General features: G+C 44.8%; 1 protein-coding gene across 2 annotated transcripts; it reads right to left on the bottom strand.

The window, feature by feature from the left end:
- Window positions 1-31: 31 nt before the first annotated feature.
- On the bottom strand, window positions 32-24716 carry wtip (WT1 interacting protein). Of its 2 annotated transcripts, XR_003831897.1 has the most exons (9): window positions 22963-24716; window positions 15072-15173; window positions 6088-6155; window positions 3929-3991; window positions 3547-3677; window positions 3391-3442; window positions 2928-2996; window positions 689-1984; window positions 32-643 (listed from the first exon to the last, which is right to left on the bottom strand). XR_003831897.1 is itself a non-coding variant. In XM_029426663.1 (8 exons), the coding sequence occupies exons 1-8, from the start codon at window positions 24461-24463 to the stop codon at window positions 1832-1834; spliced, it is 2139 nt and encodes a 712-aa protein (XP_029282523.1). In that variant the 5' UTR covers window positions 24464-24716; the 3' UTR covers window positions 32-1831. The 2 variants fall into 2 exon arrangements, 1 of the variants encoding a protein (XP_029282523.1); XM_029426663.1 differs by having other exon boundaries at window positions 32-1984.
- Window positions 24717-25566: the final 850 nt, after the last annotated feature.

The following is a 25566-nucleotide window of genomic DNA, read 5'->3' as shown; positions in this document are numbered from 1 at the left end:
CCTTAGCTTTTAAGCTTTAATCCATTTTTATTTTTATTTTGAAAATGTTATTGTATCTATGGTGTTTCCTGTGTGGAATCTGGGTTCTACTTATTATTATTATTTGACTTTATCTCTGTATCTTTGTACATCAATCACTCACCACGTCTCACCTCGAAGAAACCCTTCTCACATGCACAGGTGAGTATTTAATATGCAAATGATCATTTAGATCAAGTATTCTGTAAACATCTCTGTAACAGTTTACATTTCCTCTGCCCCGAGCTGACATTCGGTCTCTCCGAGTGTCTTTTAGTGCTCCACCACCACGGGGCCGAAATCTCAGTACTTAAAGACCCATTTCTAGTTTAGCTCTCGGATTTTAAGATTAAAGTTTAAATCTTAATCTCGGAGCTCTGTGCGATAATCTGGCTAAATAATTGCCGACATTGACAGAAGGTCGGAATGTGCAAGTGTGAAAAATCAAAAGATAAGTCATGAAAATGCAAACAAGGTTTTAATTGGTGCTGAATTCGGGGCCATGTGATGAGAAGCTAAGCAGGTCAGTGTGTCGATCAATTGTAATGAAATATATATGTAGAGAATGTGTCTTTGTTAGTGTGTTCCAGCGGCCTACAGTCAGAGGAGAGAGGGGACACGCAGTCTCAAAGCAACACATGTTGCCAGAAACTCAATTTAGGCACGAAACATGAGGTACTCAAAGTGGAAAAAACTGAATTGAAAGCAAATACTATTGGAGCCACGTCTGCTCCTACAAAGCCAGTGAATCTGTGCCCCGCTGACAGACGCGAGGAGGCTCCTCCGTGTCGTGGAGGAGAAATGATACACCAGACCCAAAACTCCTCAGAAGCTTCAGACCTCAGAATCTAAAAACACAAAATGAGAATCTACATCTATGATCTTATGTGGAAAACATCTGCAAAATATATATTCATATATAAAAGACATTCTATGTGCATCTAAAATTTTCTTTTTCTGTCATAATATAATCATTAATTAAGACACTGCTTGTGAATCTCTCGAGGTCTCGTCTAAGACTTGTAAGTGGAATGTCAGTCGGTCCTCTGGGCTTGTGCTGCTACGGTGCATCTGTTGTTTCGGGGCGCTGCAGGGCGACGAGCGCTGAGTTAATAGTTTCTTCTCACAGCCCTGTGTCATGATGCCGCTGGGTGTCCTTTGCATAGCCTTTAGCAGGACTCCATTTCAGTGTTGCACGGAGAGAGCCCGCTCTGAAGGCACAGCATGCCCACCCTGGGGTCCGTCCCGTCCAGCCAGCACTGGAATGTAGCGGCTCGTTTCCCCTGCATGGCCTCCCCGACGCCGTCATCAGCGGCGTTCTCAGACAGTGACAGCACTGCAGAATTTACTGCGGTAAACCAGCTTCAGTCAGAGCGCAGGAATGAAAAACATGGAAAGGAAGAGAGCGAAGCGAGGAGAGAGACGAGTTTGCGTCCTCTGCTCCGATCCAAAAAACCCTCTCTTTGATGAATGTGCAGGGGTCAGGCTGCGTGACGTCACCGGGGGCCTCTGGGTGAGCCGGCGTGTTGGCTTTCAGGGTTAGGCACCCAAGGGGAAGGGGGAGGAAAGGACCACAGATGGAGGAGGAGGGGGACCCTTTTTTCCCAGCCCTGTCATGTGACAGCAGGGCTTGTGGTGGGAGCTGCACTGAGTATGTTAGTCCACGGCCGTCCAGTTGAGGACAGTAGCTCAGAGGGCCACACAGAGGCTTCCCTGGAGCTGCTGGAGGGGGCGCAGGCTTTACTTTTCCCGCTGCTGGTGTCTCGGATCACCTGGGAGGAAGGGCGCGGATTGCTGCCCGCCCTCCTCCCCCTCACAGCTCGGTGACATGGAGGGGGTAGCTGGGGGGAAGGTGGGCCGGGACCTGCGACTGCAGCCGGTGGATGTGGCAGCCGTGGCAGAGCAGGTGGCTTTCCAGTGGATAACAGCGGTGGCCCTCTTCATCGTTTAGCTGGAGACCACAGTCCTGAGAGAGCGGCAGAAACACAGACAGACGATCAATAACTAATCATGAGTGTGTGTGTGTGTGTGTGTGTTTCTTTTAAATGTCTGAATGAGTCCCTGAACATGCGGGAGGGAATTACATATCTGCTCATATCGTGACTCAGACATGAACAAACAGCTGAAAACTGATGTGTTAGAAATGAATTTGCGCTTTCGCACGTGTGTCTCACTTCATCTTCTGCTCAGCATCGTCACCTCATGTGTTACAGAATCTGAAAAACGTTTTTAATTTACAATCTCCAGGATGATTCAGCTCTAGACTTTACCCTTCCTCTGTCTACGTGGCGTGAAATATTCATCTGCTCCACGAAACCTTTCTGTCACACTTGAACTGCAAACCATCTGACGGAGTTGAGTGGACGACGGGGATTTCACAAGTCTGGTTTGAGCAACACGTCCCCAGCGGAGTTCAGAGCTCAACGCAGGAATGTGCTTCGTCAATGAGTCACAATGTTGATCTGTAACCTTGGGTTGGTATCCGTCTGTGTGTGTGTGTGTGTGTGTGTGTGTGTGTGTGTGTGTGTGTTTCATTCATTCAACCAGAGACTGCAGAGGTGATTCATGCTCGCCGGCGCAAAACAGTTTAGTCTCGTCCCACGATTTGCAGATCTTACCCAGGTTCATTGTGTCTGAGTGGGTGTGCATGTGACAACGTCTGTGCACGCCCATGTCTGTGTCTGTGTGTGTGTGTGTGTGTGTGTGTGTGTGTGTTTAAAACATTTCTGTGTTTCACAACAGCCTGAAAATGTTGAACCACACACAGGAATGTTGAATTGACTCTAGTTGAAACACATTAATGCTAGACTGCTCTTACTCATAACCCCGTGTGACTGAGAGTGTGTGTGTGTGTGTGTGTGTGTGTGTGTGTGTGTGAGGACAAAGTGCAGGCAGGAGGAGCATCTCACCTCACAGTGGTAACACTCCACATGGTAGTCCTTGTCCATAGAAACGACCCGGATGGTTTCCTCGGAGCCCTGCTGGGACAAACACACAGTCAGTGTGTCATCAGAGTGTTAATAAGCAGCAGGTCTGAGGTTTGAACATACACGTGGTTATATGGTAAACAGCGGGGCTGCATCAGACTCAGGATCTCTTCAATACGACGACTGAACTGCGATGAGGAGGAACCCCCGACATGTCTGTGTGGTCTCCAAACTACATCAAAGCACACGTGAGAAGCGATGCGGGAAATACGCGAGACCACACGCGAGTCCGGAGTTCTTTCTTCAAAAAGCAGATGTCTGCGAGAAGCTAGCGATCCCCTACCCCGAGTGATCGTCGCCTCTGATCTGGGGCTTTTGTCTGCGAAGACCCAAATCTGTCAGCGAGTGTGAAATAAAAGTGTGTGTAGTGTCAACTCTGCGTTACCTGGGCTGGGAGGATGGGCTGGTTGCAGGAGGCACACTTGGGAGCAAAAACCCTGTCAGGGAAGAGATGACAAACATGACGCAGCAGTCTCTGTGGGGGGGTGGATCATCGTATTCCACACTGAATAATGTTGCAGAGTAAAGCTGTTCTCCTTACGTGTGGTAGTCTTTCACACAGTAGATGTTGTTGTCAACGTCCACGGTGAAAGGCACTCCATCTAGACCCTCTTTACACACCACGCAGCGGAAACAGCCAGGATGGTAAGACTTGCCTAGCGCCTGGAGGATCTAGACACCCACACACACACACAGGGAAAACACACACACACACAACCGTAAGACTTGGAAGCGAGGCCATAAAGTTCATGCAGAAACACACTTCGACTGCCACTAAGATGTATTTGTTGTCTGCACACTATCGCAGGTACTCTGCTTTACTTACTCTACACAAAATAAAGCCTAAAGAAGATGGGAACATCTGGAACGTCGCACGTGCGTTCGCTCTTTGCTTCACATGCTCTGTTTGATAAAACTCTTACCATCTCCATGATGAGGTGGCCGCACACAAAGCACTTGTCAGCCGTCTGCTGGAAACCAGAGTACTGAAAGACAAGACGCAGGACTTATTATCTTCAGTGCACGTGCAGCTTCCCGTGGTGGAAAGTAACGATGTTTGCATACAAAGAGCTTATAAAATAAAACCCAACATTCAGTGCAGCTCAAACAATAAGTAGTTTATTAGCCGACAGTAAATGTAAAGTTTTTGTAAAGAAAAGCACAAATATTTTCAATTGTGTGGATTTTCAGCTTTATCGCTTTTATTATTTTAAATCATTTCGAGGTTTTTGCATTGAGGAATTTTACTTTTAATACTTTTCTCGTACATTTCCCTCATTATACTTAAATACTTTCCCTTAATGCATGACTTTTCCTTGTATTAGAGTATTTCTACAGTGCAGTATTAGCACTTAAGTAAAAGATCTGAACGCTTCCTCCACCGCTGGCAGCTTCACACCTGATGCATGAACTTGCTTCAGCGCAGGACTCGTCTATAGAGGGTGCTGCTGCGCTCCTTTAATGAACATGAAAAGGAGAATCCTTTGTCTCTCAGCTGACATGTTCATCAGGCAGCTGCGAGCGTGGTGCCTAGCTTAATGCGTTCTTTAATCTATAGTCACTGCTGTTCTTCTGCAAGGTTAACCAGGTGGTAGGCTGCACACATACGAGAAACGCTTACAGGTGCTGGATCACAGAATCTAAAGTACTGTAGGCACAGAGCTGGGAGTTTTTAACACAGCGTGCGTATCTTCTGCCTGATTCCTCCAACATATTTCATACAGTTAAATCACATTTGAGATTTGCCATGTGTTAGCAGTGAGCTTCTCCACTGGACAAACTGGTCCTCTGTGGAAACAAAACTTTAGAAACTAAAACTCACTCTTTCCCAATCGCGCTCCTCCTCCATCAGGTGATGTTTAAATACATTTAAGTGCTTTAAATGTATTTAAGAATTCTCTCTGTTCTCTGACGCGACATTTTCTTCACGAATTCAAGGTAACACGATCATTTTATTGATCTGAGTGCAGCAAGATAATGAAGGTGACCATCTGCAGCTCGAAACCCCCTCAGGGTCGTGACCTGATGACTCGGGGGGTCTGGGAGAGGAGATGTTGCTACCAGGTAGAGGTGGGAGGAGGTGATGGGCAGGCAGCCCCCTGCCATCTCCACTCCAGCTCTACCATCTGCCACCAACACGACCCCCGCCCCTCTCGAGACACCCCCGGGGTGACAGGCCAGACTAGTCAAGTCTTAGCTGCATCAGAGCGGCGGAAGAAGATTAGTCTCATCCCGTCACCTGACCTCCAGCATCAGTGAAGTGACTTTACTTCAGTGATAGTAAAGTCAAGTATTACAACAGGTTGCTCTAACAGGAAGCTGCCTACAAACAGGAAGTACTGACATGAGGCGGATCATAAAGCAGGTTTCAACATTTCATGTTACAGGAAGCTTTGCTCCTTCCTCCCTGTGTGGACATCAATCTCTGTCACATCATATTTAAATGTCTTAATAACAGCAACACATACAGCTGTCATTTCCACAATCAGTGTCTTTGTTGAGTTGTGACGAGGACGATGTTGTACCAGACATAAACACTAAACAATACTATTGTCCACTGACACAATGATAATATAAGTACAAACCCTTTAGTCGTCTTTTAACGAATATGAAACATTTAGCACACGTAGGAAGTCATTCCTCTACCACTACAGATCTTTGTTAACACAAAGAGCAACATATTAACTAAACACAAAAACCCTCCTCTCTCATAAGTAAGTGACAGGCCGACTTATCATTGCAATGTTTCCGACAGAACTTGAAGGCACCACGAGAGCAGGCCCTGCTAACCTGAAGCAGATGGACGAGGAGCCTGAGAGCTACAGCTGTCGTCCTGTAAGTGCAGAGGAGCAGCTTGTGGGGTAATTGAGCTCCTTGGGGAAATTTTGGGGAAATTAGTGTGAATTGGAGGGGTGGTGCTAAACTCCTAATTATAGCTGCCATGTCCGTTTCCTCTGGAGGGCTGCAGAATGTAGCCTGAGATCCTAATCCCTCGCTATCTGCCCCGCCCTCTGTCACCCCACCACGAGGCGCCGGTGCCACCAGCTGATCGTCAGCGCACAATCAATAATCATGAACTCACCAGGAAATCCTCCTCACAGTAGACCTTCCCGTTGACGTTGTAGAAGGCTTTCCCTCGCAGCCTCCGTCCTGAGAAGAAAGACAACAAATCAAATCTACATATTCGAGAAGAGTTTGAAGCTTTGGTGAAGTTTTTTTTAATGCCACTCAGAATGAAACTTTGTTTTTATTCGATCAAATATTTTTGCTTCAATCCATATTCTCAAAAAGTCTCAAAAACAATCGACTGTAACGCACACAAAGGGAAGAACGCAGCGGTCTGGCTGCAATCTAACAAAACTGACGGGTTAAATTCATTAAAGAAAGTTGATTTAATAAAATAAGACTAACTCATTTACCCGATGAATCAATTGATTTAAAAGAAATGTTTATTTAAGGGGATGAGCTTCATTCACAAACCTCAATAGAATAAATGTCACTGTACCACTTCCTGGTGTCTTCCCAGGAGAGTGGAGGCAGCACATTAAGAGAGGACTATGTCACACACAGTTTCTGTTAACTTCTGACACTCCGTCAGAAACACATACTGTAAGCCTCTTCCTTAATCTCTCCTTTACAACCACAGCGGGTCAGTGCAGAGCAGATGGCCGGACGTACGCAGTCCAACATCCGGCCTGTGCCTCCGTTTAATTTCTCCAACCATTGATCCCAACAGGATTCCATTCACAACCCATAAACAATCAATACAGCAGGCGGCTTTCCAAAACCTCCCCCCTCAAATTCTCTCCTCTCCCCTTCCCTGCCATTGTGCACCGCTCACAGACAGACCAACAATAGCAGGCTGGAGGGAGGATGTCCCTCGCTCTGACACACGCATGAACACCAGAGCTGAACCGATGAATCGATTAGCATATTGAAATGTGTCAATTTGATTAGCATCAAGACACAGGACCAAACTTTTGCAGCTACTATATCACAAGTAAACACTGGAGATCAAATAAACGCTCCGATGACGCAACGTTTTCACTTCACGTCGGTGGTCTAAAATGTGAGGACAACAATCAATAGTTGCACCTTGCAAACACGTGTGCGACAAACGTGACCACGCCGCAGCTTCCAGCTCCGAGTGTGAAAGCTGAATTCCTCTGGCTGATCATCAGAATCCAAGTCTGAATCCAATCTAAGAAGGAAATTGTGCTGGGGGCCTGGCTTCTGCAGCCCCCTGCCATGCACCCCTCACAGCTCGCCCATTCAAATGCATTTAACAGCAGCGGTGTGTCTCTGGCAGCGAGATGACTTCACCCGAGCCTGGCAGACGAAGCACACGGATCTCATAAATCTGCTGGATTAGTCAGATTTAATTATCGTGTCCCCCCCCCCCCCCCTAAAAAACCCTCTTTTTAACATAGATTTATGCAATCGCTGTATTTCACACACAGTGTGACAATGCTGGGAGATGGCGATACATTAACACCCACATAAATGGCTGGAGCAGCCGAGGAATGCCGTCCACACAATACGTGAGACTTTTAAGACTTTGAGACTGAGGAGCAATTAGCATTTTGGTAGCGTGGAGCAAAGAGAAAAGCTTCATCTAGGAAGAACTCCATGTGAAGCGAACTCTTAGGAGACACTGTCTTCAAAAAGCAGGACTTTGGAGAGGCTAAACTTGCAGGAACAGTGAGATTATAACGAACAGTGCAGCAGCAGGGGCTGCGAGGTGTTGCTGTGTGCTCGTCTGTGGCCTCTGCTCTGGAGTTTGGGGTCTGGAAGGTGAACACAAAGGCCCCGGCGCTGATGACTGTGTGCAGCGCTGCTAGGGGAGCGGGCCGACTGAGCAAACGGGGACATTCTTTCTGCCTGAGGTCACTAGCTGGTCCCATTCAACCCCCCACACCTCTCCAACACCCGCTCTCTGCCCGCTTCCCTCGTCGAGGAGAGGAGGGGGAGGGCTCCATGCCTGCCTCTCTCTCCTCTGGCCTTTTGTCACCAGACAGCGCTGCAGAGAGCCCGAACCTCCTCACAGCTCTGCGAGTGATAGAAGCAGCAGCTCGGCTCACAACTTACCGCTACATTTAAGACGTCACCAAGGGGAGTTTGATGTTGGGCTGCAACGATTGTTGTCATTATCGATTCATCTGGAGATTACATTTCTTGATTAATCGATTGATTGGTGTAGAAAACGTCAGAAAATAAGGTTTTTCAAAGGTGGCGTCCCAAAGATATTCAGTTTAATATGAGATGGAGAAACCCGTGGCAGCTGTGCTTTCTATGACCTGGTGAGTGACTGACAGGCTGGAGGTCGGAGGGATGGGTTACAGAGGGGAAAGGTAGATAAGGAGGGGTTTTATTATATGTGGTGGAAGAAATGAAGAAGTTTGGACTTGTTTTTAACAACTAGAGACAGTGAAGTAGCTAACGTCTGATACCTGCATCGGTTCAAACGTGAACATTACCCAAACCCTAATCTGAAGACACACTGAACTGTGCACCAAACATAATCAGATCCAGCGCGGCCTGCACACGCCCGCACAGTCCTCAGACAAACGTCTCATCAAGCAAACAAGTGTTTGAACATCCACATCCGCAAATGCTCCGAAAAAACCAAAGCGATAAATATCAGGTCACATTCCATGTAGAAGTGTTTGTCAACTTCCTATTGGTCACGATGGCTGTCGGTGTGTTTCAACATGTGCTCACTGTTCCTCTTTGTGAAGCCAGCTCTCTGTGCTCTGCTCTGTTTTCAGACAAACCTCTGCTTTAAAAAGCCTCCGTGTTGAATCTCTGGAACTGAACACATCTTCAAGTTGGACATTTTTGCACTAGCTGATTGACCAAACCAGTGTTTTGCAGAAGCCGCTGGCTGCCGCTGAAGACCTGGTCTCACAATGATGAAGTTGTTCTTTATACTTTAACTGCTGGACTTTTTGATCTCGTTAATCAGGTTGATTAGTCCGTGAATGTGTAACTGCCTCTGAGCTCACGGCGTGTCAAACCGGCCTCCACAATGCAGACAAAAGACATCGTTAAGTGGACGTGTTTTTTTACCAAGTGGCAACTTCCAGTGCTGTAAAATGAAGCCAACGTGGAAGTGCCCAAAAAACTGCAGTTCCTTAAATTGAGGCCGGTTCACAAAAGAGTCGATCTTCATAAACTCCCTCGTTAAAAACTTCACAGCAGAAATAAACATGTTTTCAGCCTGGAACAAAAAAGTGGTTTTGGACTCTAGAGCTGATTTTTATATAACTCTAAAGTAATGCACAATTAAGGGCGTGGCCTCTTTGAGTGACATGTCTCTACCATGCTACACCAAAGGACGCTCTAAGGATTTGGCTGTTCTTTGTATTTCCCGGTAGGCACATTTCATTATTAAGCATGTTTATACTAATATCCAACTAACATCACAGTTACAGATGCACCTGGCTATCCCAGCTAGCTAGTCATCGCTAGCGTTAGTTGCTAACTTTGTTATGCTAACGGTCCCTGGCCTCGCTCCTCTTCATCTCCACCCTCTCGTGTCACTTATGGTTCCAAAAAAAAACAAGATGGTGGCGACCAAAAAACTAATTTGAGGCTTTGAAATCAACCGATCTGTGACGTCACGGTGACTACGTCCACTTCTTATATACAGTCTGATCTTTACATTGTGACCTCCAGACTAACAGACTTAAACCACAGGAGGTCTTCTGTTGTTTGCATTTTAATACCATCGATACTCCTTCTTCCACAGCTCATTTGGTCACTGACAGTAAAGTATCGAGAGGACCTGCTCGTGTTGGGATGCGTCACTCAGTCTCTCTGTTCTCTGTTCCTGGCAGAGAAACCAGAGCTCAGTCTCGGCTACAATGACACATAAATGAGGTGGTTTGCTCACAAAAAGGAGCTTCAAACCAATTTTCTTTTTAATACCATTTCATGGTGAGCTTGTTTGAAGTATTTCTGGTAAGAACCGAGCGGTGGAAGGTGCAGCACCGGCCGTACTGAGCGTGTAATCCAGCATGAAGGAAGCAGTTCTCCACTAAACTAACATATCAAAGTCTGTGTGAAGCTCATGGTCCGTGTGGACGATGTTTCCTATCGTGGCTCGCTCAAAACCGTTAGCAAACAAACATCGGCAGCTCATTCACACGGAGACGCCCATGGAAATGTCCCTTCTGGAGAGACTTGGTGGAGCCATAGTGGACAACGAGAGACAGCTCTACACAGGAAACCTTTTTAAATTGCGACCTCAAAGCTGGTGTAGACTTTTGGGATTAAAGTATGAGCTGCAGGGGAAACGCTGGTGGAAACTGCAGAGGTGTCAGAACATTTCTTTGTAGAACAAGATGTGGAGAAAAGAGAGAACAAGCTTTCTCTCCGTGGCTCAATCCAATCCTCTCGCCTGTCATGCGGTTATTTCTCATATTGTGGTTTTGAGTGCTTTTGGGTTTTGGAAGCAGATCAACTGTGAAATTTCTGCTTATTATTATTTATATGTGTTCCAAAATTTGAAGTCCTATTGACAAGCTTTCTGGCACCATTAAACGTGTCCATAGCACGATGAGAGAGTCCTGACAGTGCAGCACGAGAACAATCTACTGCTGAGGCATAACGAGGACATGTACGGCGAGTATGTGCGAATGTACAACAGCTCAAATATAAACATACGGCTGCGTGCGTTGACCTGAGGCACTGAGGCACTGCTTACTCACAACAACATGACTAATTGGCTTCAAGAGATGAATATTTGTCATGATTTATTATTTGATATTTTATAGACTCAAACCAACAAACCACAAGTGAAATGTTTGTGTACCGATCACCTGCTAATGAGAACACTTGTTAGTATCCAACGAGCTCCTGACTTTTATTCCATTTACACTGGTACATTAATATATTTTAATAGATATAACTTAACGTGGTTTACTTTTTAAATCTCTCAGAAAGAAGAAACATATATACATATAACATATATAACCCGAGGGAAGTGCAATAAGAAGGATGCTTTGAGAATCACGCGGGGGTCAAGAGAGTATTAGCATACGAGATATTATCTTTTGTAGAAAATGGCATTATTTTACACTTTCTAACGAGAGAACAGAGATTAAATAATTTAGTAAACAGCTAGTAGGAGGTGGATTTGGGCTTCTCCACATCAGAATCTTTCTCACGTACCCTAAAGATGGTTATAAAGGGGCATGGTACTAGTGTGATATTGAGGACAGGAAGTATGAACGAAAGAAGATCAGAAATCAGCTCATTTTGCACGAGAGAAAAACAAGAGTTTTGACATTTTCCTGGATTCATCCAAACTTTCTCTTTTTCAACACAACATCATTTCTGTCAAATGTTGTATTTGTACTATGTTGTTTATTCCTGTACACACGACATCTATTGCACGTCTGTCCGTCCTGGGAGAGGGATCCCTCCTCAGTCTCTCCCTGAGGTTTCTTACATGTTCCCCCTTTAATTATGGGGTTTCTTTTAGGAAGTTTCTCCTTGTACGATGCGAGGGTCTAAGGACAGAGGGTCTTAGGACAGAGGGTCTGAGGACAGAGAGTCTAAGGACAGAGGGTCTGAGGACAGAGGGTCTGAGGACAGAGGGTCTGAGGACAGAGGGTCTAAGGACAGAGGGTCTGAGGACAGAGAGTCTAAGGACAGAGGGTCTAAGGACAGAGGGTCTGCGAACAGAGGGTCTGAGGACAGAGGGTCTAAGGACAGAGGGTCTGAGGACAGAGAGTCTAAGGACAGAGGGTCTAAGGACAGAGGGTCTGAGGACAGAGGGTCTGAGGACAGAGGGTGCTAAGGACAGAGGGTCTAAGGACAGAGGGTCCTACAGAGGGTCCTGAGGACAGAGGGTCCTAAGGACAAGAGGTCTAAGGACCGAGGGTCTAGGACAGAGAGTCTAAGGACAGAGGGTCTGAGGAACGAGGGTCTGAGGACAGAGGGTCTAAGGACAGAGGGGCTAAGGACAGAGGGTCTGAGGACAGAGGGTCCTGAGGACAGAGGGTGCTAAGGACAGAGGGTGCTAAGGACAGAGAGGTCCTGAGGAACAGAGGGTCTAAGGACAGAGGGTCCTAAGGACACAGAGGGTCTAAGGACTAGAGGGTCTGTAGGACAGAGGGTCGTAAGGACAGAGGGTCTAAGGACAGAGGGTCTGAGGACAGAGGGTCTGAGGAACAGAGGGTCTAAGGACAGAGGGCTCTAAGGACAGAGAGGTCTGAGGACAGAGGGTCTAGTACCCGAGGGTCTAAGGACAGGAGAGAGTCTGAGGACAGAGGGTCTGAGGACAGAGGGTCTAAGGACAGAGGTCTAAGGACAGAGAGTCTGAGGACAGAGGGTCTAAGGACAGAGGGTCTAAGTACAGAGGGTCTAAGGACAGAGGGTGTCATATCCTGTACAGTCTGTAAACACTGAGACAAATGTATAATTTGTGATATTGGGCTGTATAAATACATTTGATTTGATAATCCTCCGGGACGGCAGGGAATGAAATAAGAACCTGTCGCCTGCCAAATACAAGATGAATGTAGGTTGTGGTAAAACATCAGGTCACCTGCCTTTTCCTCGTGTACATGATATATTCCTGGTCTGGTACCAGGGACATGTTTCTAAAGCAGACAGAGTGACAGACAGAAACATTGAGACGTTGCTCCCTCAGTAGCAGGTGAGGAAACAACTTAGTTAATACACTAGCATCTGAAAAACAATCCACTCTAAGCTTTTGCTGAATGAATTGAACTCCACGTGAAGAAGCGCCTCTTCCTATAAGTATTTCTAATAACTGAGGCTTAACGAGTGACCGTGCTGCATGACTCCAGGAACACAAAGACGAAACACTCAGCGTCCCCTTGTTTCTGCTGCCTCGCAGGTGCATCTTGGCGGTGAATGATTGGAGAAACTCTCTTCTCCTGCAGCGACTGCTTTCAGGGGCCGTTTGGATTCTTGTAACACGCAGATGAGTCATCATGAGTCTTTTCATCAACACCCTGACTCACACAGTATACACACACGTATATATTCACTCTGGTGTGTTTCCCGTGGGGAAATGTATCCAGTGGCAAAATGTGTGATCGTGCAACAATTAAAGCTGCAGAGGGACACACACGCCTTTCTTAATGGCACGTAGCTGTGAGACGAGGAAGTGCTGCTCTTCAACATTATGCATACAAATGTACCTCAGCAGAAACTTATTTAACTTGTAGGTGAACGTGGGGTTTAAAAGACAAATAAAGATATTTGATGCCATTCTTAAAGGAGAAATCCAAACTGTCCACTCATGTGTGTGTGTGTGTGTGCACATGTGTCCATGTGTAGTTTAATGTGCCAGGCCTGCCCCCTCTGATAAGCAGGTCTGGTACACTTTGTGTCTGATTGAGGTCCTCCAGGGAAGGCCGGCTGAAGTGGAGGGGGGTAGTTTGCATTCTTGGCCATTTCATGAAAAAAGGGTGCAACCATGGGAGTAAGCCAAGAGGAGGGCTCAATTATGCATGGTTAAACAAAGCCCAAGGCTACCAGCGAGCAATGTCTCAGCAAGCTCCAGACTCCAGGAGGAACCTACCCACCAGAGAAAAAAAAAGAGAGGAACCAAAAAACCCAACAGCGACAGAAGAACGTAGCTCCTGATAAATCACTGGACTGTGTTATGACAAGTGCAGACACTTTGAAACTAAACTTCTCAGAGGCCTTCAAAACACAGCTTAAAAGAAAACATTCACATTCACATGAGGTCAAATGATACATCACAGCGTTTACGTTACTAATAAACCATGTGGAGAGGCAGGTTGGCCCGCGAAGTTATCAACAACGACCTGCGCTGAGCCAAGGAAACGACGCGTTAACTCGTCCCGGACGACATTTCTCCAATAAATGAACAATAATTCTCTCAGGAGCGGACCGGGGTCTCTGTCTCACTACAGTGAAGTTATTTTATGATGTAATTACCCCCTCAAGAGAAGTTATCTGGTTGTGACCTTCATCACTAAAGGCAGTTTTCTGAGCGTAAGACTCCTAAATAACATAATCAAGAATATAAAAAGAAAAGCACTTCACAGATCAGAGGACACTTTTCAAACAGCAAACGCCACAACTTCAGCAACTGGACACTCGGCATCTGTGCCCTCTTTCTTCACACACACAATAAATCGGAAAGTATGTGGCTTTGGTTACATGTAAATTATAGGCAGTTCTTCCAGAGCCGGAGGGGCGGGGGGGGGGGGGGGGGATCAGTATCCATGTATAGTACACATATGAATGGGAGCAACCTGGCTAAAAAAGCTCTCTCCCTGACATCTTCCTCTTGTTCCCCGGGAAACAGGAGCAGAGGGCTGGGAGTCGGATGACAGAGGCGTCCGAAACACACACACACACACACACACACACACACACACACACACACACACACACACACACACACACACACACACACACACACTCTATACTGTGAGCTCGAGAACAGATTTCCTTACAGATGAAATAATGTCAGCATTTCATTTCTTTGTGGCATGATTGGCGTGTTCCTGTTATTCCACGGAGCACGCTGGATTGAGGGTTTTTTCTTTCATTAAGCAGCAGCAGATGTTTTGATTCTCGACCACAACATCACCTCTGACAGCGAGCCGGTGATACTAATGAAGACTTTCAGCAGACACAGCCGAAGCTTAGCGCTGCTATGAAAGAAAGAATAGAGAAAGGTGGGGATCCCGGAAGCAGAAGAATACATTTTGACATGCGGCCTGTAAGATGTGCATCTAAAAGCATTAATCCATGTGAGGCACACCTGAAGCATACAGAGCTTTATATAGCTTTATCTTTCTATTCAGCCATTCAAATGTGTGGAAACATGTGAAACAAACTTTGTATTAAGAATGATCCCGGGTCAGAACCAGAAATATAGCGACAGACAAATGGCGATAAGACCGACAGGAAGTTGTGAGTCGACCTTCAAAATAAAAACTCTTAAATCACAATTATTCAATCTGTCGATTATTTTCTGTATTACTCTTTTGGTCTATAAAATGTAATGTTAAATAGTGTCCTAGTGTCCCCAAGGTAAAAAGCACTTACCGCAGGAGCAGCAGGTGAAGCAGTTGGTGTGATACAGGTTCCCCATCGCCTGGCAGGCTTGACTGGCTCCATACACTCCTTTCCCACATTTGACACAGATACCTGTTAGAGACAAGTTGTCAGTTATAGCCGATGTAATGAACTTTGTATGGAAAGAAAATGTCCCGGTGAATCATTAGAAGCACTTTGTCTTCATGAGATATTAACATAATTATTATAATCCAGCCGCAGATCAAATAAACAGGCACAATCTACATTAACCCATACCTTTTAAATTATATATATATATATATATATATATATATATATATATATATATATATATATATATGTGTTTATTTTGTTTTGTTTTTGGTAGATATACTTTATATTGTATAAATAATATAAAAACATGTAACAGACTCTGAAGTAAACAACTGCCTGGAAGCTGATGAAATAAAACGTTGTAATAAAGTTAAATAAATATATTTTAAAAGAGAGATTTCACTGTTAGAATTCATTCGTCCTTTGATTCGCCTCATGCTTCATGGGTAATGTTCTTTTGATTGAGTGGATGTTGAACTAGCTTGTTCTATTCAAAGGAAATATTGTGTGTGTGTGTGTGTGTGTGTGTGTGTGTGTGTGTGTGTGTGTGTGTGTGTGTGTGTGTGTGTGTGTGTATCATTAGAATCAAACTATTTCTGGACACGCTGCCAGCTTTGTTGGAGCTTTTGCTGGAAGGCTGATAAAAAAAGAAGAAAGTGACTCTGCCAAACCATGTGTGCATTCCTGTAATTATGCAACAGTCAATAAATCAGGAGAGAAAATGATTAACCAGCTCCGAATGTCTTCACTACTGTATCATACCCCCTGTTCCCTCTGCAGCTTCACGAAGCACATGAAGCACACGAAGCACATGAAGCTCTGAAACCACACGGTGCCCAACACAACACGTTAAACACACTCGTACACGAGCACAGCTGGGTTTCATTCACCAGTGATATTTATGATTAATGATTTTATATTCCAGTTGCATAAGTGTACCCACAACTTTCCGTGTGTTTCATCATGCCGTTTGGAAGACACACTTGAAATGTGGTGACAGGAAACAAGAGTGGATGTTTGGGGATCGTCAGGAAAGGAAGGCCAGACACACGCTGCACGGGGAACTGTGTGCTTTTCCTCGTTAGCAGGAAAAAGCTAAATGAGCATGCGGGGGTCAACGACGTGCTGCTTCACAATCCCGCCAGAGTAAAACACCTTCACGCACATGCATTGACTTCTCAGGGTATTTTGGTCATCGCTGAGAATCCATTTTTATTCAACTAAGGTGTAAAGCACTTCACCGCGTCCTCAACTTTTTTTAGAAATACTGAGGTCATGAGTCCAAACTCCCTTCGTGCACCCCCGTCCCCCACAGGAGGTTTAATATAAAGAAAAGAGAGCAATGAGCGCCTGAAACACAAATTAAAATCGTGTTTTTCTATAAGAGACAATCAAAGTTAAAGCATAAAGAAAGCATTAATATCTGTTTTCAATACGAACTTTTTAATCAAAATCTTTAGCGATTATGATTCAAATGTTGCAAACGAGGGATTATTTACATTCTTTTTTAATTCTTGATTAATTGATTCATCGTTCGGTCTAGAAAATGTCAGAAAATGGTGAAAGATGTTCGTCTAAGTATCTCAAAGTCCAGGGCCGGCCTGTAAATACTGTGTGTTTTCAGCCCATAACCCAAAGATATTCACGTAAATACGATATAAACAGATAAAAAGCAGGAACGCTTCGTATTCAAGAGGCAGAAAACAACATTTTATGACATTTTTGCATTAAGAATTTGGCAAAAATGTCAGAAAATCCTTGAAAATAAGTGAGAAAACATATTTAAAAACAAGCGTAATTGTAGAATTTAATGTCTTCTGGTTTAACAAACGCCCAATTTGACCACTGACCAACCCGGGGAGGACGTGCCCAGCTCGCCACAGGTACACCAGCACACACGCCTGAACACAAATGACCTTTAGGTAAAACATGAGATGGGGGGGGGGGAACAAAAACAGTGGCTTAAAAACTATTTGGACGCAGCAGCAGCAGACTAACGATCTCCAAACTCTCACGCACAAGACGACCTCCACCGGGGTCACATTCCTCAGCGAGTGCAGGGTCAAAGCCTGGGTGGGGTGAGTCCAGGGTCACAGTGCCTACAGGACACAAGATCCCAACAGGGAGCTGCACACCACGCCCCCCCCCCCCCCCTCCTCCCACTGGCAAATTATTACAATGACTTATCTTTTAAATAAATACATATTTCAGGAAGGATTCAGATGCACTCCCCCCCCCCCCGCCGTCTGTGGGAAGCAATCGTTCCTCTTTAATAGCAGCTCCAGTGCAGCCGGTGACATTGTGAGGAGCAGATAAAGGACGAGGGCGCAGGAAACGCTCCCAGAAGGTTACAAGTCTTCCTTTCGAGTGTTTGCACAAATAAATTAATCGGAAGTCAAATATTGGCACTTCCTGGTGTAACCTGAAGTTCACTCCACAAAGATAAGAGAGCACAACGGGGGGGGGGGGGGGGCATTAAGGAGTGCATTTCAATTGGTTGAACAATTTCTCCCAAATAAAAGTCCATCACGGTAAAAGATCGTTAAGATGCGCCTTTATTTTGAAATTCCCATGGCACGTCTGTGTCACCATCTCCTTCCTAAATCAATCCGTGCTTACACATGAGAGATGTGGCACTTTGTAGTCGACAATACGACGTCTAATATTAAGAAAAGAATAAAGTTGAAGAGCCCCAAAGTACAATTGTCAAATCATATTTCCGTTGCTTCTGAGCAGATGTAATGAAACGCGTTGTAGACTTTCCATTAGAAGATTATCCAAACACTGAAACACGCTTCATTTTGCTCAGATAGCATTTACCAAATGTTAAGCCTTTCTTTCTCAATGCCTTTCATATATTATGTATGATTTTATATTTCCTCTTGACTTTTACAGTACAAACTCAAATGTTCTGTGTCATATGAGCCGTCCTCACTCCAGACGACCAAACCACTGTTTTATTTCTGCTATTTCTTTTTGCTTCTCGTTCTATTCCAGTGTGATTATATTCATCTTTTTCTTTCTGCCACTATAATGACCTAATTCCACTTTATCTCCCAGTGTTAAATCCTCGATCTGAGTTTGGATTCTTTAAAGTGGGGTTGCTGAGGTCCTTCAGCGTGTGTTACTACAGTAGGTTCAGCACCGTTTTGATAATATTTTCACCATACCTTGTGGTCAGAACCAGCCACCAGACTCCATAGACAAAACCAGTCATTTTATCTCACAGAACACACAAGTTTCTGCCTCGATCGGTTAGTTAGTTTGTGTTATTGTGTGACTTTAGTGAATCTGAACTAACTTTAAAACACCAAAGTCACACAATAACACAACAAACTAACCGATGGAGGACAGCGGGACACCAGCAACTCCCGTGTTCTGCAAAGTAAAATTAAGTATTTTGTCAAAGGAGTCTGGCGTCCAGTAACTCCTGTTTGTTTCATCCAAACATTGGATACACTGACGATGGATAAGTACCTCTTACAACCCCACTTCAAACAATCCGGACTATCCCTTTAATCTAGTATCGTTGCATGTGATTGGCTTTTAATTATGAATGCTACTTCTTTTGTGAGTGTGTGTGTTACATCTAGTGAGGCCAGGCGTGTTCATACGAGTTCCTTTGCTGCTTATTTGCAATGACGGAGCTTCTTTAGATGTACTAATAGTACTCCACACATTATGAAAGCTACCGCTAATTGCATGTGGGTGGAGTGAAATATATCTTTCTGTGACTAACGCTTACTCAGATTACAGTGTGTGATGCGAGTGTTACTCACTACTATGTTCTTTGGGTATTGATTTCTCTACTGTAAATATTGTTATCCTGCCGCCGGTCTGAACGCCAAGAAGCAAAGTCACCACTTTCTGCATTACACAGTAAACAGCTGGTGGACTAACACTGTGGCAAACATTTGATAATGGAGTTTATATTTCAGGAAACAACAACCAAAGAAACATTTTGATTGGAGTGATAGACAGGTGTGTGTGTGTGTACGACGACGTATTATATATATATATATATATATATATATATATATATATATATATATATATATATATATATATATATTAGAGATAGAAGAGAAGATATTTAGATATTGGGAGATAGAATGAGAGTATAGATAAGGAGAAAGATATAGAGAGAATAGAGATAGAGATAGATAGATAGATAATAGAGAGAGATAGAGTATAGAGATAGAATAGAAGAGAGAAATATAGAGAGATATAGAGAGATATAAGATATAATAGAGTATAGATATATGATAGAATATATATAGAGAGATGATTGAGAACAGTAATCAGATAATTAATAGTAGAGGAGATGAATAATCATATTATAATATATTATAGAAATAATATATAAAATAATATTATATATATAAATAATATAATATAATATATATATAAATAATAATATATATATAATATAAATAATAATACATAATAATAATAATAATAATATATATACACATACATATAAATAATATAATATATAAATAATATAATATATATATATAAAACTTTAATCTCAGGAATAACCAAGTGTATTTATGGTAAATTTATGAGTATGATCTCAGAGAATCTTGCAAATGTATGTCTTTATAATCTCAAAGAATATTCAAGTTTTTCTTCCGTACATTTGTACATTTCCCCTGTATATTTACCACTTTAATCTCAGAGATTATCCACGTTTGTCTCTCGTAAATCTACGATTTTTATCTTTAGGAATTCGAGAGTTTCATATCAGAATAAATTACGCCCCTCCATCAGAGTCTGTAATTATTATTTTACCTACAGCCCTAATACGCCGTAGTAGGCGTGTACCCAGACAGCAGGTGTGTGTTCTCCTAAACCTCGTATCACGATGCGTCTCCTCTTCTGAACAATCATCTAGCTTCAGGATACGAGGAGCTATATTTTTATTCCTTTCCCACAGAATTAGTCTACGACCATGCAATAACAGACGTGGCTCTTTGGCGTTGATTCTCTACCCAACGGCTAAGATTTAATAATAAAGCGATATCGATTTACCTTCACTACTTTATTCCCTTTGGTTGCAGTTTCTTAAAAACTACACACCATGCGCTGGCAGGACTGTGGAGATTTAATTTCACAACATAGAGACGTTCTTCATCATGAAACTATAAATAGGGACAAACATCGATCATAAAAATCCACATGTGATTTGTTATGATGTGCTAAAAGGTCCTGAAGTGTCTTGTGGGTCAGGGTGGGGAAATCTCTGAAGCGCTCTTGTTCTTTAAAAAAAACAGGATGCTGAATCCCTCATGTGCCCATTTCATAACATGTTCATGTGGCAAGGACAGGATGTTCGCTGGGGTTAAAAATAAAACAGCATCACTGGAGGCACATACATCCCTGCACCTTTGAGCAATATCTTTTCAGTCGCTGTGGCAGAAGCTGCTCGACGTGCTGCTCGAACAGTAAGAAGGTTTGATTCATGAAACTTTAACAACCACAGCACAATATCAAACTGATCTCTGAAGATACAAGCGGGCTACATGAAAACTGTCAATCAAACTAACGATATGTAACATTTATAGGAGGGAGGAATTGCTGATTTGTACTTTGTGGAACCAAATGCTGCAGAAACTTCTGCATGTCTGAGAGAAAGGATTCAGTTACTGCACACAGAGCATAATCCCTGAGTCCACTGTTGGTGGGCTGTGTAGAGGCAAGAAGCTGGTGAGACGAGATGCATCATGAAACAGGGGTTATGATTCAATATATAAGACATATATCACGATTTCTTTCTATCTAACTCTAGGAAGGTTTAGAGATTATTATAGCATAAAGAACACACCGCCATACGCATGAAATATGAGTCAATAAAAAGTATCGCAGCAACTTTAACATCCAACGTCGCAGCTCTACTTTTTGTGCAATCTGAGCCACAAACCTTTGCATGTAAACATAATACTCAAGTGTATCTATATTTTCCTACACCCCCCCCCCCCCAGCATTTATAGCATCGGTCATAGTTTCAGGTATTCACTTAGGTTTAAAGGTTAAAGTGAGATTATGATAATAAAAGTGTTAATCTAATCTTATGTCAACTGCAATGTATGCAGTATATACAGAGTGTGTGTGTGTGTGTGTGTGTGTGTGTGTGTGTGTGTGTGTGTGTGTGTGTGTGTGTGTGTGTGGCATGTGCATGACTACTGCCATTATAATTCTGGGCAGGTGATCAGACTTGACCCCCACCAACTACGTCTGGCCCGCCAGCCAAGATCGTGTGCCAAGTGTCTGGTGTTGCCCGACTCCCCACTGGCTGGTTAATGAAGGGCTTCGCGGGGGAGTCAGGGCGGGGTTGTGGTGGAGGAGAGGAGGGGGGGGGGGCTCTCCTCTGCTGCTTCAATTGCAGGCCTGTATCGGGCCAGCTGTTGATTCACAGCTCCTTCTCCACCACAACAAACACAGGCCACACAAGGGCCGGCCCGGCCAGTGTGAGACACTGGCAGGCAGTGCAGCGCCCCCCCCCCTCCAACAAAAAAAAAACTCTGGCAGTCAATTTCTCCACTGTCGCTACGGAAACAGAGCTGTCTCTATTGGGCTCGGAGTGAGGAGCGTCTGACTGCATTCTTCTCTCTCCCTCCTTTTCCTTTCTCTCTCCTTCCTCCATTATCTCTCTGCTCTTCCCCCTCGCCGTCGTCCTCATGTCTTCCTGCGGCTCTCACCTGCTTCTCTGGAACAAATCAACAGCTGTCTCAGCCTCACTCTGAGCAAGTGCACTGGCTATAAAGCAGGCCACTGTTCTTCTGGCTGCAGCCATTTGTCTGGCTGCTAATTCAAAGGTAGACAGCAACTTCCTCAGCAGGCTCTCTGTGGCTGTGTTGCTGCTGGAGAACCACATTTATCTCATTTGTCTCACAGTCAAATGCGCCACAATGTTCAATTCTCTGGCCAAAAACCAAATCGCTGACCACAATCTGTCCTCCATCCTCCAGAGGATAACTGCATTTTCAACAAATCACACTGCTCTGAATGACCGAAGGGTGTCTGCTCTGGCAGAACAGAAGGTTCCTTTCAGCGAGGTGCAGCGAGGTGCAGCGCTGTGCAAACGTTAGCTCTGCCAAGACAGAAATTAGTATTGCCCTACAATGCCACTCTTATCTGCCACGGAGGAACCTGTTAGTGGTAATGTAGCATTAGCAGGTTGCAAATAGACCCTGAAGAGATGACAAAGCTAAGCAAATAAGCCTTTCTTTCCTGCACGGAAAAACACAAGAAAACACTAAGTGTTTATTTGAATTTTCCAATTTCAGTAAACACTCATCTGAGTTGTAATACAGAGGAAGTTAGGCATAACAATTCACACTACGTGTACTATTGTTCAATTGTTGCCATGGAGAATTCTTTCTATTCAGTGGAATAAATCAAACTAATAATAAAAAGGAAAACAGTGCCTTTGTCAGCTGAAACCCTTAATTGTAGGCCGCTGCTTTGCATCTTAAACTTGCTCGTGATTTACACAGGACAAAACCCCCCAGCAGGTTTTTATTTGAAAGCAACATTGCATGGATCTGACAGATATGTGTGAGGACTGAAGTGTGCAAGGACAGTGTAGGAGAAGGAGTCAGGGTCAGGCCTTATTCCATACGCACAATACATTGGGGAATACTGCATGATTCTCTTAACTCTCAGGTGCTCTAAGGATCAGAAACACAGTATTGATTAAGGGTTTTTGGATTTACCTACAACACAGTTCTAAGTTTGCATGTTCTGATGTTAATTCCAATCTTATCTACTTGCAAGTTTTGAAAAGAAATCCAATATTACCTACCAAAATATTCCTTTTTCATGTGCATCTCTAACTCCTTTTCCAGCTCCAAGGTGAGCGCCTCCAGCCGCCTCTCCGCCTGGCTTGGTCCACTCTCTCTGCTGGGGGTCACCTGGTAAGGTAGCTTAAACCTCTGGCTCGAGGAAGCTGTTTTTGAGGACACCCCATAACAAAATGATGAGAGAGACCCCGCGGTCATCTCCACTGTCCCTACCGGCTGGGCTGACTGCAGCTGGGGCTCAGGCACCGCCGAGAGTCCCTGGAGATGGATGCGATTTTGGATCCCATTGGAGTCCACAAACTCCTGCAGCAGCGTATCCTCGTGTAAACTGCTGCCCAGCATCGATGACCTGGGGGAGGGCAGCTGCAGGTCCGGGTAGGTGCTCATAGACCCCCTGGAGCTGCGGGAGCTTCTGGAGCTGTGACTGGAGATGCTGGACCGGGGACTGACCACGCAGTTTGCGGAGGTCCCCGGTCTCGCGCTCCCGTCCTGGCTGCAGATGCTCGAGCGAGGACTCGCCAGCGGCGCAGTGTGTAAAATAGCCCCCTCCAGATCATGGTTGACCACGGGCCCGTACCGTGAGTCAGAGTAACTGGACCTCGGGCTGGTGGTGAAGGAGTACTGGCTGGCTGTGCTCGACCTGGGGCTGGCGTGCCTCTGGTCGTAGCCCATGCTGATGCCGCTGGTGCGGTTGCTGCTGGGCTTGCTGCAGCAGTCACAGCTGTTGAGGCTGGCCCGCGGGCTGGAGTGTTTACTCGTGTCGCTGGCGGTGCTTGCATAGCTGGATCTGGGACTGAGGACGCTGCTGCCCTCACAGTGAACTAAACTAGACCTGGGGCTTGTGTACCTGTCCTGACCCGGCACCACCAAACTAGTGCGCGGGCTGCTGATGCTCGACCTTGGGCTGGCATGCTTGCTCTGCTCCTGAGAGGACAGGGAAGATGCTAAGCTGGAGCGGGGACTAGTGGCGTTATATCTCCCGTCGTGGCTGCTGGTAATGCAGACACTGTTGCACCTGTTGCCGGGCAGTGCCACCGGCTTGTTGAGAGGCACGCCGTCGAAGGCGGAGCCGGTGCTGTACCTGTGGCCCTGCACCTCCAGAGAGTATCTCCTGTGCCTCTCGGAAGCGCCCGTGTAGCACGGCAGAGCCACTTCGGATTTGGTGCAACAGCCATCCTCGGTATAAACTGCGTCTCTTTGAGGGGCACAAAAATCCACAGGAACGGTCCGGTTGCAATTCACAGGGCGCACCGGAGCCGCGTTGTACACTTTATTCCCAGGCGTGAAATTCTCCACTGTGTGATGCTGCTGGTGCAGCACAGAGGTACCATTCATTGGCTTACTTTTATGCTCTGCTACTGCCGGAGCCGAAAAGTCTAAATCGGGGTTAATCACCAAGTCTCTCCTCGCATTGTACATCCCGTCTTTATACGCATCATACAAGGAAAGGTCCTCCATCAGTTTACTGGCCCGGAGTCCCAAATCTTCCTGGTAATGCTCCATGTTGTGCTCCCGAGGCGAGAAACAAGTTCAGAGTGTGCTCCGCTCCGCGAGCCAAACTAGCGAGCACCGCGGAGCACTAATTGCATTTCACATGGAAATGAAAACACAACGCCGCGGAACAGCCTCTCTGTGCACACAAACACACAAAGATACTCAGGAAACCTCCACCGTGTGCCGCATCGTCTTCCTCTGCTGTGCTCCCTAACTCTTTCTCACAGTTTCCAGCCGACAGGGATACGTTTGTCAACTTCAGTTTTTGTTAAGTTGAAAGGTCTTTACAGTCAATGGCGCGCTGCGCGGAGGAATTTCCCCTTGTTGGTTTTTCCTCTAGTTTCGCTCACAGCCACATTGTCAGAAATCAAAGTAGGCAGGATAATCGGATACGCCATAAATATCCGTCGTATGTAAGTCTGCGCTCAGAAAGCGAAGGAGAATGTAAATAAAACACCGTTTTACACAGGGGACTCGTTTGCGTAAAAGGAATGCGGGGATGAAGACAGGATGCGCTGCGCCTCTCTGGAATGTGGTTAATGCTGCAGAGAAACAATGATTGCGACCAACTCAGCAAGGGGCTGCCGGCTCTGAAAAGAGAATAGTTTAGAGAGAAGGGGACGTCTGCATTCATCCCAGGCAGACTAAAATACCACACAAAGCACGCCTCACCTGGTCCGACTCCTTTTACACCAGGAATAATCTGCAGGGAGTTGGTAATATGGAGGGAAAAGCTATTTTAAACTCAAGTTTATCCACCTTTTTTTAAAATCTGGGGATATAAAGATATTCTCAGGTCGCCCTAACTCAAGTGTGTGTGATCCATATTAGCACAAGGTCCAATTATCATTAATCTTAATATATGTTCTTATAGGCAAAAAACACAAGTTAAAAAAGACACCAGACATAAAATAAAGGATTATGCTAAATGTATATTAGGCTGCATAAGTAGAACTAAACTGAATGCAAAGTGCACGAGTCATTTAGGAAAGGAAATAAAATAAAATAAAAGCTGTGGAAATAAATGTTTGACCACAAATGGGGTTCATGTTTAACTTTATATTAATTACTGTGAGATTGTGATGCATACTAAATCTTTATCCTTCATCCAG

Source organism: Cottoperca gobio, chromosome 3 (assembly GCF_900634415.1).
Source record: "Cottoperca gobio chromosome 3, fCotGob3.1, whole genome shotgun sequence".
Classification (NCBI taxonomy): Eukaryota; Metazoa; Chordata; class Actinopteri; order Perciformes; family Bovichtidae; genus Cottoperca; species Cottoperca gobio.
The sequence above is the reverse complement of the archived record's forward strand: the minus strand, read 5'-3'. Positions and strand labels throughout refer to the sequence as shown.

What these genes read in the sequence shown, in the direction of transcription:
- wtip (XM_029426663.1), bottom strand. Translation starts at nt 24,463, where the DNA reads ATGGAGCATTACCAGGAAGATTTGGGACTCCGGGCCAGTAAACTGATG. An exon ending in CATGAAAAAGGAATATTTTG is followed by an intron (nt 15,174 to 22,962) that starts GTAGGTAATATT and finishes TGTCTCTAACAG; the next exon opens with GTATCTGTGTCAAATGTGGG. An exon ending in TGTGTGAAAGACTACCACAC is followed by an intron (nt 3,443 to 3,546) that starts GTAAGGAGAACA and finishes CTTCCCTGACAG; the next exon opens with GGTTTTTGCTCCCAAGTGTG.